This window comes from Gadus chalcogrammus, chromosome 16 (assembly GCF_026213295.1).
Source record: "Gadus chalcogrammus isolate NIFS_2021 chromosome 16, NIFS_Gcha_1.0, whole genome shotgun sequence".
NCBI lineage: Eukaryota > Metazoa > Chordata > Actinopteri > Gadiformes > Gadidae > Gadus > Gadus chalcogrammus.
The window spans coordinates 268,590-285,408 of NC_079427.1; the positions used below are offsets into that span (position 1 = coordinate 268,590).

Genomic DNA, 16,819 nt, shown 5'->3' on the forward strand with positions numbered 1-16,819 from the left:
TCTAAATGAGATGATAAATGATCTTCTGTGTCCTAACTGTGCCGAATCGGATCTGTCAATAAACATTGATCAAAAAAACCAGGGCTTTTGCAGTAGCCTGATTCTGGAGTGCAACCGTTGTAAAGCTGAGGGTGGGTATCGGCGAAGCGTGTATACATCCACACGACTGCAAAGTGAGACCCGCGGAGACGTCGCCTTTGACGTAAATGTGCGAATGGTGCTGTTGGCACACGAGTTGGGCTTGGGTTATGCTGCGCTGAAAAAGATCAGCAAGGTTTTGGGGATCCCTTCCCTTCATTTGAAAACGTACCAGCGACATGACAAAAGAGTTACAGGTAGGCTATGTAAAGATGAGGAATGATTACAGACTTGGATGATAATAATGTAGGTCTAGTAATAATAAATATATGTAGGCTACTGTATTAGGTAAATGTACACATTATTATGGTAGATAGGTATTAACTCAATACACATCCAACATAATTATGTTACACCACTAGTAGTAAACATAATACACCATACAACAGATAATATTATATTAGGCTAATAATACATTATGTTATTCTTTTGATTATGTTATAAAAAAAAAGGACATAATAAAATGAGCAGATGTTGACACAGTGTGTATTTTAATTTTAGTGGCAGAAATTGAGAGGGGACTAGGGTCCTTGCACAAGGCCAGGGAGAGCATCAGGCAGGCGTATGCAGATATGGATCCGGAGGTGGCTGAGTCACTGAGGCAGGATACGGATGCTGTGATAGACATTGGGGTCTCCTTCGATGGGACCTGGCAGAAGCGAGGCTTCACCTCACACTACGGTGTGGGTGTCTGCATTGACATCCTGACAGGTCTCGTTATAGATTACGAGATCCTGTCATCTTACTGCCATGCATGCGCCTGTAAGAACAGTGTGTTGAAAGCAGGAGAAATCAGTGAGGAGGAGTTTGACAGCTGGAAAGAAGGCCACAAGGCTGACTGCGCTAAAAACTTTGCTGGCTCCAGCAAGGCCATGGAGCAGGAGGCTGCCAAAAGGATGTGGGGTAGGTCAGTGAGCCGTCATCAGCTCAGGTACACGGAGATGCTGTCGGATGGAGATAGCTCAGCATTCCGGCAGGTAGTAGAGCTGAAGCCCTACCCGGGTCAGGAGGTCACCAAACTCGAGTGCATTAACCATGCTCACAAAAGAATGGGCACTGCACTCAGAAAGATAAGTGTAGGCAAAAAATTGGGTGGCAAGGGATCAGGGAAACTCACGGCAAAGAAGTGCAAATCTCTACAAAATTTTTACAGGGGGGCCATTCTAAATAATCAGGGAAACATTGAGGGCATGAAGTCGGAGATATGGGCGGGCCTGCTCCATTGCATGTCTACTGACGAAGTGCCATTGCACAACAGATGCAACCCCCAGTGGTGCTTCTTTAGGAGGGCGGAAGACAACGGAGAGACCCCTGACAGCCACTCGCTTCACTCAAAAAACCATTTGTCCCGGGAAGTGGGTCAGACACTTGTGCCCATTTATCACCGAACGTCAAGTGACAGTCTCCTGCAAAAAATGCAGCATGGGGGCACACAAAATAACAATGAGTGCCTCAATTCAGTTATATGGGCTCGCTGCCCAAAAACAGTGTTTGTGGGGAGAAACAGAGTGGAGGCGGCTGTAAGCATGGCCATATCATCTTTTAATGAGGGTGCGTCAGCCATCCTTAATGTGATGGCCAACCTGTGGCTGGAGAGCACAACAATCACCCTAAACACCATCAGGGAAGCTGACATGCTGAGGGTCACCAAGGCAAATGCCATCCTGTCTCCTCAAACAAAGGGAAAGAGAAAACATGAGAGCAATGAAAGAAAAGTGAAAAGGCACCAGCAAGAACAGGAAGAGGGGGCGACATATGGTGCAGGGATGGAAATGTAGGCCCAATGTTCTGTATATGCAAATCAATTAATTACCATAGCCTACTTAAACTAGATTAAAAAAATGAATTGCATGTTTTGTGTAATCATTTTGATTTAAGTTATGAACTGGTTCATGATGATACAGTATGTATAAGTTCAAATCTTACCTTATTCACCTGCACAATACCGTATAATTAACCAGCCTGTTACAGCAGTTGTTGGCTTTCTATGGCTGCCATGTTATTAAATTATTTATTTAAATGTTCTTTATATATTCAAAACTGTTATGACTAAGAGCTTGAGCCTTTATTTTGCGTTCTAGTAGATTTTTGCTGTATAAATGTATGAAAATCCCCTATATAAATCTTTAAATGCCGTTTTCTCAGAATGAGTGTTTTTCCATTTTTAGGTGCACATTTCTCAGCCTATGTAGAACCTAGGTACACCACACTTCCCAGTTTCACACATAGCATTGTTATGAAGACATCTACACATGGATTTATTTATAAATTGTTCCTGGCCAGATTTATGGGTCATTTTACCTGGAAATCATGGCGAAAATAGGGTTTTTAAGGCCATGGATAGTATATTTTGATTTCCCAGGTCATAAAAGCAGATATCCTAAAATCCATGTGAGGATTTTTTGTCATTTGATATATAAACAAAATAAAAAAAGAATTTTGGTCCTGGCTTTATCACAGTTTAAAATTCATGCACCGGAAATATATGCAAAAACATGCATATTTAATGAGATTCAGCCTAATTAGCATAATTAAATATGCAAAATCCAAAGACTTGTAATACATTTTTTTCTTATAATGATGTATGTAATCAACTGGTAAAGTTTCATGGTGATCCCTTGTATTGAAAATTTTTACCCTATTCACCTGCCATGTCTGGCCTTAATATATATTCTCAAATAAAACAATAAGACATGGTCCCCGTACATTTTAACGGAACATTGTGATAAAATAGCGCCTCCTAGTGGTATGAAATCAAGTAGTACATGAAAGTAATCTCCATTTCTATAAGTGGTAGTATTATTAACAGTATTGCAAAACCAAGGGTCCAATTGGACTTTATTTGAAGGACATAATCAAACCATGTAATTGTTGTAATGTTATAAATATATAGTTTCTTAAGGTAGGTAACACAGTTGGGTTATAATCCGTTATAAGAATTGCTAGGTTAAGGTTAGGATAGTAGATGGTATAGGTTAAGATGGAGAATGTGGCATATGTAGTTTTTTTAGGTAAGTGTAGTTGTTTATTAGAATGGGTTATAAGGTGTTCCAATGTGTGAGAAATTGCTAGGTTAAGGTTAGGATAGTTGATGGTATGGGTTAAGATGAAGAGTGTGGACTATGTAGTTTTTTTAAGGTAAGTGTAGTTGTTTATTAGAATGGGTTATAAGGTGTTCCAATGTGTGAAGAATTACTAGGTTAAGGTTAGGATAGTGGATGGTATGGGTTAAGATGTGGAATATGTAGTTTTTTTTAAGGTAAGTATAGTTGTTTGTTAAGATGGGTTATAAGGTGTTCCAATGTGTGATGGTTAAGATTAGGCATGAGTAGTACCAGATTATTGTTAAGGTTAATGTAGTGTATAAGGTAAGTAAATATAGTAGTTTCTTAAACAGTTGTTAATTGTTGTCCCTCCAACAGAGTTGGGGAATGGAGAGGATGAGCTCCTGAAGGACTATAATTATGATCCGGGATCCGTTTACGTGTAGTAAAGGGATGTGCAGTTACCAAGTAGGAATAACCAGGCACCGAGCGGTGATGTTCAGGCTGCTCGCCATCGGACAGGTCACCTGAATCCGAAGAATCTGTAAATAGAAAAGGGGGGCCCCCCTTGACAGGTGAAGTAGAATTATAGATGGGAGAAGAAGAAGAATCAGAGGGTTCCGGTGATGCCTCGGTCAGCTGATGCTCCGGGTCTGGTGGTCCGCTGGCGTCCTCTGGTGGTCTCTCACTTGATGTGTCCCTGGTCCCCACAGGCCCTGTCACCCCTATAAGGGGGACGCCCTGCGTAGCCCGGTACCGTGTTGTGGTCGACGGGGTCCTTGCTCGTCTAGGCCGTGGGTGGGGTGGGTCTCTCTCCGTCTCAGATATGGCTGTAATTTGTGCCCTTGCTGCTGCGATGGTGGCTTCGGCAATACGCGGGAGGCCTCTCTGGGTCCATCTGACCGCGGTCTCGAAGGCTTCTGTCCAGTCGTGCGTCAGTCGGTCGGGGAGACCCTCCAAGCATTCTTCTACGACATCCTCGTAGTGGTTCTTGAGGATGGAGCATACTGAGCGGCCCCATCCTATGTCCGCTCCTTCTATGAGGAGACGTGTAGACGGCGTAGGGGCAGCGGGTTTTATCATGAAGGACAGCGTGTCCACCATTTTTGGAAATAGCGCGAGGTGCGGAGCACTCGGTTCTTCTCGAAAATTGTATAAGATGATGCGACGCCTTAATAAAGGCGTGCAGGTTCGTCACCAACGACTTAATATCAGGATTCGCGGGAATATGTTTGATTTCGAAACCTACTGTCGTTCGGTTCGAGTATGAGATAGCGTCCGCATCCGATCTTGAAGGGAACCGGGGGTCGTGACGTCGGGAGGCCCTCGGGTTAGGCACAGGCTGAGTTAGTTTATTATGGTAATCCCTCCGGTGAGGGAGAGAGGATGCACGGTCCATTAGACCCTCGGACCTCCGTCGATCTCTCCCCCGGTATCCAAGGCCTCTGTAGCCTCTGGGTGGTGACGATGGGTGCCAGGCCTTCGATGCTGAGTAGGCCCGGCTGGATCCACGCTGCAGGTGGTAGTTTTGCGATGTCTTCTGGAATCGGTGTCTTGGCGATGAAAATACGTCGTCTTCATCGCTCAGAGGACATTGCCAAGCATCTGTCTGCTGAAAATTGGGCCTAGCTCGTGGCGAATGGAAAAAACCACGGCATCCATTATCGCATGTTCTATATCTATCGCTCATTTTGTTGGAGCGTAAAGAATAAAATTCGTTGTTGTTTCTTAGAATAAGCTAAGCTATTACTATGATTGAAAATAGGATTCCTTGTTTTGTAATTTGTAAAATATTTATTGTATTTTTACAAAAGCATTCAACGTTTCGACCTATTCGGGTCTTCATCAGGAATGGCAGTACAAGGTCATTACAGCAAGTAATAGCAAGTCCACGTGATCTCTCGGAAGATGCAACTTCCTGTGGTGCCGGAGATAATAGTGTAATAACATACAATAGAGAATATGAGATGAACCGCTCAAAAAAGCATGTTACATAAAATATTATTATTTATAGTACAATTATATAGACATACAAAATTAAGTATAGATATAAATTCTCAATAAAATAATACAATATAGTCACCGTACAGTCTAACGGAACATTGGGGTAGTATATCGCCTCCTAGTGGTATGAACAAGTAACACATGTAAGTGGTCTCCATTTTTGTGAGTTGTAGTATTGTTAACAATATTGTCAAACCAAGGGTCCAGTAGGACTTTATTTGAAAAGCATAATCAAACCCTGTATTGTTGTAATGTTATAAATATATATTCTTTTAGTGGTAAGTAACACAGTTGGGTTATAATACGTTATAAGAGTTGCTAGGTTAAGGTTAGGATAGTAGATGGTATGGGTCATAATAAAGAATATGATATCTTTGGTTTTTTAATTTAAGTGTAGTAGTTTAGAAGTTACTGGGTTAAGGTTAGGATAGTTGATGATATAGGTTATAACAAAATATATGGATTATATAGTTGTTTAAGGTAAGTATAGTTGTTTATTAAATTCAATGTGTAAGATTGAGGTTAAGGTAAGTATAATTATTTATTGAAATAAGTTATAAGGTGTTCCAATGTGTAATGGTTTAGTATATAGTAGAGTATAAGATGAGTAAATATGATATTTTTTTAGACAGATGTTGATTGTTGTTCTTCCAACAGAGTTGGGGAATAGGAGGATGAGCTCCTGAGGAATTATGATTATGATCCGGGATCCGTTTACGTGTGGTAAAGGGACGTGCCGTTACCATGTAAGAGTAACCAGGCACCAAGCAATGATTTTCCAACTGCTCGCCATCGGACTGGTCACCTGAATCAGAGGAATCTGTAAACAGAAAAGGGGGGTCCCCCTTGACAGGTGAAGGAGAAGAATCCGGAGGCTCCGGTGATGCCTCGGTTAGCTCCGGGTCTGGTGGTCCGCTGGCGTCCTCTGTCGGTCTCTCCGTAGAAGTATCCCTGGTCCCAACAGGCCCTGTCACCACCTTCTGTGGGACGTCCTGTGTAGCCCGGTACCGTTTTCTGGTCAACGGGTTCCTTGCTCGTCCACGCAAGTGGATGGGGTTGGTCTCTCTCCGTTTCGAAAATGGCCGAGATCTGCGCCTTGGCTGCAGCTATGGTGGCTTCGGATATGCGCGGGAGGCCTCTGTGGGTCCATCTGACCGCGGTCTCGAAGGCTTCTGTCCAGTCGTGCGTCAGTCGGTCGGGGAGACCCTCCAAGCATTCTTCTACTGCATCCTCGTAATGGCTCTTGAGGATGGAGCATACTGAATGGCCCCAAGCAATGGCCGCTCCTTCGATCAGGAGACGTGTAGACGGCGTAGGGGCAGCGGGTTTGATCATGAAGGACAGCGTGTCCACCATTTTTGGAAATAGCGCGAGGTGCGGAGCACTCGGTTCTTCTCGAAAATTGTATAAGATGATGCGACGCCTTAATAAAGGCGTGCAGGTTCGTCACCAACGACTTAATATCAGGATTCGCGGGAATATGTTTGATTTCGAAACCTACTGTCGTTCGGTTCGAGTATGAGATAGCGTCCGCATCCGATCTTGAAGGGAACCGGGGGTCGTGACGTCGGGAGGCCCTCGGGTTAGGCACAGGCTGAGTTAGTTTATTATGGTAATCCCTCCGGTGAGGGAGAGAGGATGCACGGTCCATTAGACCCTCGGACCTCCGTCGATCTCTCCCCCGGTATCCAAGGCCTCTGTAGCCTCTGGGTGGTGACGATGGGTGCCAGGCCTTCGATGCTGAGTAGGCCCGGCTGGATCCACGCTGCAGGTGGTAGTTTTGCGATGTCTTCTGGAATCGGTGTAGGGTTAGGGTTAGGGTTAGGGTTAGGTAAATTGAAACAACTCATGGATCTCCCCACGTCGTCCGACGACTTCGCAGTTTGGGATAGAGATCCAAGGCAAGGCACTGGCCGGCGCTTGTTATTCATGGTCTTAATGTCCTCATATGCTTTGACCCGTTCTTTAGAATGAGCTTTCGTTTTTCCAGTTTGGATTTTTCCAGGTTGATGCGTTATTCGTATTGTAGTTTGGTTATTTAATATTGGAATTTATTCAATGTTTTTTTGTGCGGCAGATTTTATTTTTTGTTTTAAAGTTTTGGTTTATATTATATTTGTAGAATCCCTTCAAGAATTGCAGGACATGTCATCAGTTGTGGTCCTCAGGATCATCGAGTGTTTCGGCCGTTATCACAAGACACTCTCACCAGAGGGAGGCCCTCCCGAGGTCGATCAACTCCCGGGAATGTCCTATAACTCCTCAAGAACTTCTTCCTTTTTATAAGGTTTGTTTGGTTGGTGTTAAAATAGGGAAGATTTTTCCTTTTAGTGTTACTCGGTTGGTCTTTAGGAGAGGATAGATATTTCCTTTGTTTGTTCGGTTGGTGTTAAGATGGGATAGCCACTCGGGTTAAGGTTAGGGAATAAGGCTAAAGGTTAAGGTTAGGATTTAGATAAGTGGTAGGAATAGCCACTCGGGTTAAGGTTAGGGAATAAGGCTAAAAGGTTAAGGTCAGGATTTAGATAAGTGGTAGGGATAGCCACTCGGGTTAAGGTTAGGGAATAAGGCTAAAAGGTTAAGGTCAGGATTTAGATAAGTGGTAGGGATAGCCACTCGGGTTAAGGTTAGGGAATAAGGCTAAAGGTTAAGGTTAGGATTTAGATTTAGATAAGTGGTAGGGATGAAGTCTAAAGAGAATTGTTCCATACATTGCATAAACCCAGGAAATGTTAAAACAATTACAAAATAACCTGTACCTCATACATAGCATAGCATCAAGCAATTAAATATAGTTTAGTTTTAAATAAAGTAATAATTACTTACCTCAGAGTTGTCCTTCGCCTTCGTTGATCATTTTGGAATGATAACTATGAAATCTAAGGGAGGGAATAGTATCTAACGTGTGTGAGAGAAATATAGTAGAGCTACTTCGAGATGCAACCTCTCTGCGTGCCTGGCTATGTGTTCTGCCCTCCAATCTTTCTGTCGACTTTTATAGGGTCAAGTGGGCGTGGCCAACGTGACGTAATTGTTCCTCCCTCCTTGCCTGTTTAATGGTGTTTGATCCCGCTTCCTAGTGGCTATGTGAGGGTTATTCAATTTGTGTGTTAGATCCTGCTTTCTAGTGACTATGTGGGGGCAGTTTATGCGTTTAAAATCAGTAACAATATTATTCTAAATAAACACAAAGTGTTTTTAGGGTTGGGTTTTAGGGAATAAAGCTAAAGATTAGGTTTTGGGATTAAAATCGAACTTTTTTAAAATTTTAAATGTTGAAGGGTTTAGGTTTTAGAGAGAGTGAGAAGAGTGGGGTAAGGGAGAGTGGGGAGTCAGAGGTAAGGAGGCGTGCGATGTCTGTCGCTACATCCTCCCCTGCCTGTCTGGGCTTCTCTGATATCCTATTCACACCTCAAACCCAGAGGGCAGAGGGGTGATAGGACGTTGAAGGGAATAGAGTTAGAGAGAGATAGAAGAGTGGGGTAAGGGAAGATGGGGAGTCAGAGGTAAGGAGGCGTGCGATGTCTGTCGCTACATCCTCCCCTGCCTGTCTGGGCTTCTCTGATATCCTATTCACATCTCAAACCCAGAGGGCAGAGCGGTGATAGGACGTTAAAGGGTATAGGATTAGAGAGAGCGAGATGAGGTTGGAGGTTAGGACGTTTTTCCGGATGGATTTCTCGTTGGTGTTTCACGGTTGGTTTTCAGGATAGGATAGATTTATCATTGGTATTTCTCGGTTGGTTTTTTAAGAAAGAGTAGATTTCTTATCATTCGGTTGGTGTTAAGATGGGGAAGATTTTCCATTAATGTTGTTCGGTTGGTTTTAAGATAGGAGAGATTTTTCTCGTTAGTGCTCCACGGAGTTTAGATCTAGAGAGAGTTAGAGGAGTGGGGGTGGGGAGTCAGAGGTAAGGAGGCGTGCGATGTCTGTCGCTACATCCTCCCCTGCCTGTCTGGGCTTCTCTGATATCCTATTCACACCTCAAACCCAGAGGGCAGAGGGGTGATAGGATGTTGAAGGGAATAGAGTTAGAGAGAGATAGAAGAGTGGGGTAAGGGAAGATGGGGAGTCAGAGGTAAGGAGGCGTGCGATGTCTGTCGCTACATCCTCCCCTGCCTGTCTGGGCTTCTCTGATATCCTATTCACATCTCAAACCCAGAGGGCAGAGCGGTGATAGGATGTTAAAGGGTATAGGATTAGAGAGAGCGAGATGAGGTTGGAGGTTAGGACGTTTTTCCGGATGGATTTCTCGTTGGTGTTTCACGGTTGGTTTTCAGGATAGGATAGATTTATCGTTGGTACTTCTCGGTTGGTTTTTAGGAAAGGATAGATTTCTTATCGTTCGTTTGGTGTCAAGATGGGAAAGATTTTCCATTGATGTTGCTCGGTTGGTTTTTAAGATGGAATAGATTTATCGTTAGTATTTCTCGGTTGGTTTTAAGACAGGATAGATTTCTCATCATTCAAGTTTTCCAGGTTGGTATTTGTTTGTTCCTTTTTTAAGGTTAGTGTGGGGTCAAAGACAACTTGGGTTCAAAAAAGACCAGATGGTCCGAGGGCTCTGGCAGGGTTAGGTAAATTGAAACAACTCATGGATCTCCCCACGTCGTCCGACGACTTCGCAGTTTGGGATAGAGATCCAAGGCAAGGCACTGGCCGGCGCTTGTTATTCATGGTCTTAATGTCCTCATATGCTTTGACCCGTTCTTTAGAATGAGCTTTCGTTTTTCCAGTTTGGATTTTTCCAGGTTGATGCGTTATTCGTATTGTAGTTTGGTTATTTAATATTGGAATTTATTCAATGTTTTTTTGTGCGGCAGATTTTATTTTTTGTTTTAAAGTTTTGGTTTATATTATATTTGTAGAATCCCTTCAAGAATTGCAGGACATGTCATCAGTTGTGGTCCTCAGGATCATCGAGTGTAGGGTTAGGGTTAGGGTTAGGGTTAGGTTAAGAGCCATCTACCACTTTTGAAAAACGGCATTTTTGAGCTAGTTCGAGAACCGAGTGGATCATGGGAATTATTTTACCACCCATGGATAGGTCTAGTCCCAGCGGACTTGCTCAAAAAATGTGGCGCCCCTGGCGGTTTTTTTGGGTACTGCAATTTCGATTTTAAAGTTTAAAAGTGAAGCGTTTTTTTTTTTTATTGGATCATGGGAATTCTGAATAGTGCCAGTGGTAGCCCTTGGTCCCCTCTACATCCCCTAGAAATTTGGAGCAATTTGGAGCCCCAAGTTTTAACATTGGACGACTTTTAAAATCGACCTCACGGGGGAAGGGGGTGGATCATGGGATCATGGTTGGGGTTGGGTGGTAGGATTTTATGAGGCCGACCTTTGTGCAAAATGTTGGCCACCTGGTTGCTTGTTTTGGTATAGAAAATGGGATTTTCATTTTTTTTTTTTTTTTTTCTGTGTGGACTCAAGAAAATTTGTTAGTAAAAAAATAAGTTCCCACAGAAAGTGTCTAGGAGCACGTTTTAGGCCATTTCGAGTCTTTTTTTTTTTTTTTTTTTTAATGTGAAAATTCATTCAATTTTTTTTTTTTTTTTTTTTTTTTTTTTTTAAATTTTGAAATTCAATTCAAATTTTGTTTGTTGTTGTTTTTCTAATTCGAATTTTGAAAATTCATTCAATTTTTTTTTTTTTTTTTTTCAAGATGGCGCCGCCCATGGCTGCATTTCCCCCAAAACAGATTTCCCCCATTGACAATGCATGGAGAGGCGGTTATTGCACTTACTTGGTTTGGTGAAGTTGTTATTGCACTTACTTGGTTTGGTGAAGTTGTCTGGTTGTCGATCGGGTAGTCTGTGTTGGCTCAAGTCATGTCATGACCCATTCACTGGGTCAAATTGTTTGGGTTAGGGTTTTTTTTTTTTTTTTTTTTTTTTTTTAAGGGTTAGGTTGAGTAGAAGGCACTCAACCATGTGCCGCGCAGCGGCACATGGGAGAGTGCCGAGAGTTAATCTTTTTTTTTTTTTTTTTTAACCCTTTTTTAGCTGGGCTCGGTCCGATCCTGAATCTGCAGGAATTATGTTTCTAGCCCCTTCCTAGGCCGAGAAAATAACTTAAAACCAATTTTTTTTTTTTTTTTTTTTTTTTTTTTTTATTGGTTAGGTGAAACTCCGTATCCCATAGGTCTCCCCGGGTCGTCCAACGACTTCCTCGGTTTCAATAGAGATCTAAGGCAAGGCACGGGCCGGCGCTTGTCATTCATGGTCAAGATGTCCACATGCATTTTTGACCCCCAAAAAAGTTTTAGAAGATTGTTTCGGATGGTGTTAACGAAGGTCTGGAGGACCATTTGAAGCCAATATTGGGCATTGATAGAATTGTTATTCATCTTCTGTTGTAGAACACCCCCGGATTGTTTCGGATGGTATTCCGTAAAGGTCTGGAGGACCATTTGAAGCCAATATTGGGCATTGATAGAATTGTTATTCATATTCTGTTATAGAAGAACCCCCGGATTGTTTCGGATGGTATTCCGTAAAGGTCTGGAGGACCATTTGAAGCCAATATTGGGCATTAATAGAATTGTTGTTCATATTCTGTTATAGAAGAACCCCCGGTTTGTTTCGGATGGTATTCCGTAAAGGTCTGGAGGACCATTTGGAGCCAAGGCTAGGCATTAGTGGAAATGTTATTCCTCTTAACATTATGTTTGTTGAAAATTCCCTTGTAGGGTTGCAGGACATGTTCATCAGTCGTGGACCTTGGGATCATCGAGCGTTTCAACCATTATCACGAGACACTCTCACCCAAGGGAGGCCCACCCGAGGTCGATCAACTCACGGGTCATGTTCCATAAACCATCAAGAACCTTTTCTTTGTATAGATAGCCACTCGGGTTAAGGTTAGGGAATAGGGTAAAAGGTTAAGGTCAGGATTAAGATTTGGGTTAGCTGTAGGGATAAACACTCGGGTTAAGGTTAGGGAATAAGGCTAAAGGTTAAGGTTAGGATTTAGACAAGTGGTAGGGATAGCCACTCGGGTTAAGGTTAGGGAATAAGGCGAAAGGTTAAGGTTAGGATTAAGATTGGGTTAGGGTTAGGGTTAGGGTTAGGGTAAGAGGTTAGGGTTAGGTTTGGGTTAGGGCGCTCCCTCATGCGCCATGCAAACCTGCATGGGGCTAGAGGAGAGGAGGGCACGGGCGCAAGCAATTTGAAGATACGTTTAAAAACATTTGCTACCATAAAATCAATTAAAAGAAATAAAATCATTAAAAGGGGAAATGGTTAGGGTTAGGAAAGGGGGAGGGAAGTGGTTATGTTTAGGAAAAGGATACTGGGAGGTTATAGGGTTAGGGTTAGGGTTAGGGTTAGGGTTAGGGTTAGGGTAAGAGCCATCTACCACTTTTGAAAAACGGCATTTTTGAGCTAGTTCGAGAACCGAGTAGGGTTAGGGTTAGGGTTAGGGTTAGGGTTAGGGTTAGGGTTAGGGTTAGGGTAAGAGCCATCTACCACTTTTGAAAAACGGCATTTTTGAGCTAGTTCGAGAACCGAGTGGATCATGGGAATTATTTTACCACCCATGGATAGGTCTAGTCCCAGCGGACTTGCTCAAAAAATGTGGCGCCCCTGGCGGTTTTTTTGGGTACTGCAATTTCGATTTTAAAGTTTAAAAGTGAAGCGTTTTTTTTTTTTATTGGATCATGGGAATTCTGAATAGTGCCAGTGGTAGCCCTTGGTCCCCTCTACATCCCCTAGAAATTTGGAGCAATTTGGAGCCCCAAGTTTTAACATTGGACGACTTTTAAAATCGACCTCACGGGGGAAGGGGGTGGATCATGGGATCATGGTTGGGGTTGGGTGGTAGGATTTTATGAGGCCGACCTTTGTGCAAAATGTTGGCCACCTGGTTGCTTGTTTTGGTATAGAAAATGGGATTTTCATTTTTTTTTTTTTTTTTTTCTGTGTGGACTCAAGAAAATTTGTTAGTAAAAAAATAAGTTCCCACAGAAAGTGTCTAGGAGCACGTTTTAGGCCATTTCGAGTCTTTTTTTTTTTTTTTTTTTTAATGTGAAAATTCATTCAATTTTTTTTTTTTTTTTTTTTTTTTTTTTTTTAAATTTTGAAATTCAATTCAAATTTTGTTTGTTGTTGTTTTTCTAATTCGAATTTTGAAAATTCATTCAATTTTTTTTTTTTTTTTTTTCAAGATGGCGCCGCCCATGGCTGCATTTCCCCCAAAACAGATTTCCCCCATTGACAATGCATGGAGAGGCGGTTATTGCACTTACTTGGTTTGGTGAAGTTGTTATTGCACTTACTTGGTTTGGTGAAGTTGTCTGGTTGTCGATCGGGTAGTCTGTGTTGGCTCAAGTCATGTCATGACCCATTCACTGGGTCAAATTGTTTGGGTTAGGGTTTTTTTTTTTTTTTTTTTTTTTTTTTTAAGGGTTAGGTTGAGTAGAAGGCACTCAACCATGTGCCGCGCAGCGGCACATGGGAGAGTGCCGAGAGTTAATCTTTTTTTTTTTTTTTTTTAACCCTTTTTTAGCTGGGCTCGGTCCGATCCTGAATCTGCAGGAATTATGTTTCTAGCCCCTTCCTAGGCCGAGAAAATAACTTAAAACCAATTTTTTTTTTTTTTTTTTTTTTTTTTTTTTATTGGTTAGGTGAAACTCCGTATCCCATAGGTCTCCCCGGGTCGTCCAACGACTTCCTCGGTTTCAATAGAGATCTAAGGCAAGGCACGGGCCGGCGCTTGTCATTCATGGTCAAGATGTCCACATGCATTTTTGACCCCCAAAAAAGTTTTAGAAGATTGTTTCGGATGGTGTTAACGAAGGTCTGGAGGACCATTTGAAGCCAATATTGGGCATTGATAGAATTGTTATTCATCTTCTGTTGTAGAACACCCCCGGATTGTTTCGGATGGTATTCCGTAAAGGTCTGGAGGACCATTTGAAGCCAATATTGGGCATTGATAGAATTGTTATTCATATTCTGTTATAGAAGAACCCCCGGATTGTTTCGGATGGTATTCCGTAAAGGTCTGGAGGACCATTTGAAGCCAATATTGGGCATTAATAGAATTGTTGTTCATATTCTGTTATAGAAGAACCCCCGGTTTGTTTCGGATGGTATTCCGTAAAGGTCTGGAGGACCATTTGGAGCCAAGGCTAGGCATTAGTGGAAATGTTATTCCTCTTAACATTATGTTTGTTGAAAATTCCCTTGTAGGGTTGCAGGACATGTTCATCAGTCGTGGACCTTGGGATCATCGAGCGTTTCAACCATTATCACGAGACACTCTCACCCAAGGGAGGCCCACCCGAGGTCGATCAACTCACGGGTCATGTTCCATAAACCATCAAGAACCTTTTCTTTGTATAGATAGCCACTCGGGTTAAGGTTAGGGAATAGGGTAAAAGGTTAAGGTCAGGATTAAGATTTGGGTTAGCTGTAGGGATAAACACTCGGGTTAAGGTTAGGGAATAAGGCTAAAGGTTAAGGTTAGGATTTAGACAAGTGGTAGGGATAGCCACTCGGGTTAAGGTTAGGGAATAAGGCGAAAGGTTAAGGTTAGGATTAAGATTGGGTTAGGGTTAGGGTTAGGGTTAGGGTAAGAGGTTAGGGTTAGGTTTGGGTTAGGGCGCTCCCTCATGCGCCATGCAAACCTGCATGGGGCTAGAGGAGAGGAGGGCACGGGCGCAAGCAATTTGAAGATACGTTTAAAAACATTTGCTACCATAAAATCAATTAAAAGAAATAAAATCATTAAAAGGGGAAATGGTTAGGGTTAGGAAAGGGGGAGGGAAGTGGTTATGTTTAGGAAAAGGATACTGGGAGGTTATAGGGTTAGGGTTAGGGTTAGGGTTAGGGTTAGGGTAAGAGCCATCTACCACTTTTGAAAAACGGCATTTTTGAGCTAGTTCGAGAACCGAGTAGGGTTAGGGTTAGGGTTAGGGTTAGGGTTAGGGTTAGGGTTAGGGTTAGGGTAAGAGCCATCTACCACTTTTGAAAAACGGCATTTTTGAGCTAGTTCGAGAACCGAGTGGATCATGGGAATTATTTTACCACCCATGGATAGGTCTAGTCCCAGCGGACTTGCTCAAAAAATGTGGCGCCCCTGGCGGTTTTTTTGGGTACTGCAATTTCGATTTTAAAGTTTAAAAGTGAAGCGTTTTTTTTTTTTATTGGATCATGGGAATTCTGAATAGTGCCAGTGGTAGCCCTTGGTCCCCTCTACATCCCCTAGAAATTTGGAGCAATTTGGAGCCCCAAGTTTTAACATTGGACGACTTTTAAAATCGACCTCACGGGGGAAGGGGGTGGATCATGGGATCATGGTTGGGGTTGGGTGGTAGGATTTTATGAGGCCGACCTTTGTGCAAAATGTTGGCCACCTGGTTGCTTGTTTTGGTATAGAAAATGGGATTTTCATTTTTTTTTTTTTTTTTTCTGTGTGGACTCAAGAAAATTTGTTAGTAAAAAAATAAGTTCCCACAGAAAGTGTCTAGGAGCACGTTTTAGGCCATTTCGAGTCTTTTTTTTTTTTTTTTTTTTTAATGTGAAAATTCATTCAATTTTTTTTTTTTTTTTTTTTTTTTTTTTTTAAATTTTGAAATTCAATTCAAATTTTGTTTGTTGTTGTTTTTCTAATTCGAATTTTGAAAATTCATTCAATTTTTTTTTTTTTTTTTTTCAAGATGGCGCCGCCCATGGCTGCATTTCCCCCAAAACAGATTTCCCCCATTGACAATGCATGGAGAGGCGGTTATTGCACTTACTTGGTTTGGTGAAGTTGTTATTGCACTTACTTGGTTTGGTGAAGTTGTCTGGTTGTCGATCGGGTAGTCTGTGTTGGCTCAAGTCATGTCATGACCCATTCACTGGGTCAAATTGTTTGGGTTAGGGTTTTTTTTTTTTTTTTTTTTTTTTTTTTAAGGGTTAGGTTGAGTAGAAGGCACTCAACCATGTGCCGCGCAGCGGCACATGGGAGAGTGCCGAGAGTTAATCTTTTTTTTTTTTTTTTTTTAACCCTTTTTTAGCTGGGCTCGGTCCGATCCTGAATCTGCAGGAATTATGTTTCTAGCCCCTTCCTAGGCCGAGAAAATAACTTAAAACCAATTTTTTTTTTTTTTTTTTTTTTTTTTTTTTATTGGTTAGGTGAAACTCCGTATCCCATAGGTCTCCCCGGGTCGTCCAACGACTTCCTCGGTTTCAATAGAGATCTAAGGCAAGGCACGGGCCGGCGCTTGTCATTCATGGTCAAGATGTCCACATGCATTTTTGACCCCCAAAAAAGTTTTAGAAGATTGTTTCGGATGGTGTTAACGAAGGTCTGGAGGACCATTTGAAGCCAATATTGGGCATTGATAGAATTGTTATTCATCTTCTGTTGTAGAACACCCCCGGATTGTTTCGGATGGTATTCCGTAAAGGTCTGGAGGACCATTTGAAGCCAATATTGGGCATTGATAGAATTGTTATTCATATTCTGTTATAGAAGAACCCCCGGATTGTTTCGGATGGTATTCCGTAAAGGTCTGGAGGACCATTTGAAGCCAATATTGGGCATTAATAGAATTGTTGTTCATATTCTGTTATAGAAGAACCCCCGGTTTGTTTCGGATGGTATTCCGTAAAGGTCTGGAGGACCATTTGGAGCCAAGGCT

At 42.2% G+C, this 16,819-nt stretch overlaps 1 protein-coding gene across 1 annotated transcript in view; it reads left to right on the top strand.

Annotated features, from left to right (window-relative positions):
- Positions 1-710: 710 nt before the first annotated feature.
- Positions 711-16,819, top strand: part of LOC130406635 (sodium channel subunit beta-4-like) — a 22,313-nt gene continuing 6,204 nt past the window's right edge. The window contains exons 1-2 of the mRNA XM_056612302.1: positions 711-1,041; positions 3,896-3,935. Coding sequence (XP_056468277.1) covers positions 711-1,041; positions 3,896-3,935 — 371 coding nt within the window. The remainder of the gene's footprint in view (positions 1,042-3,895; positions 3,936-16,819) is intronic.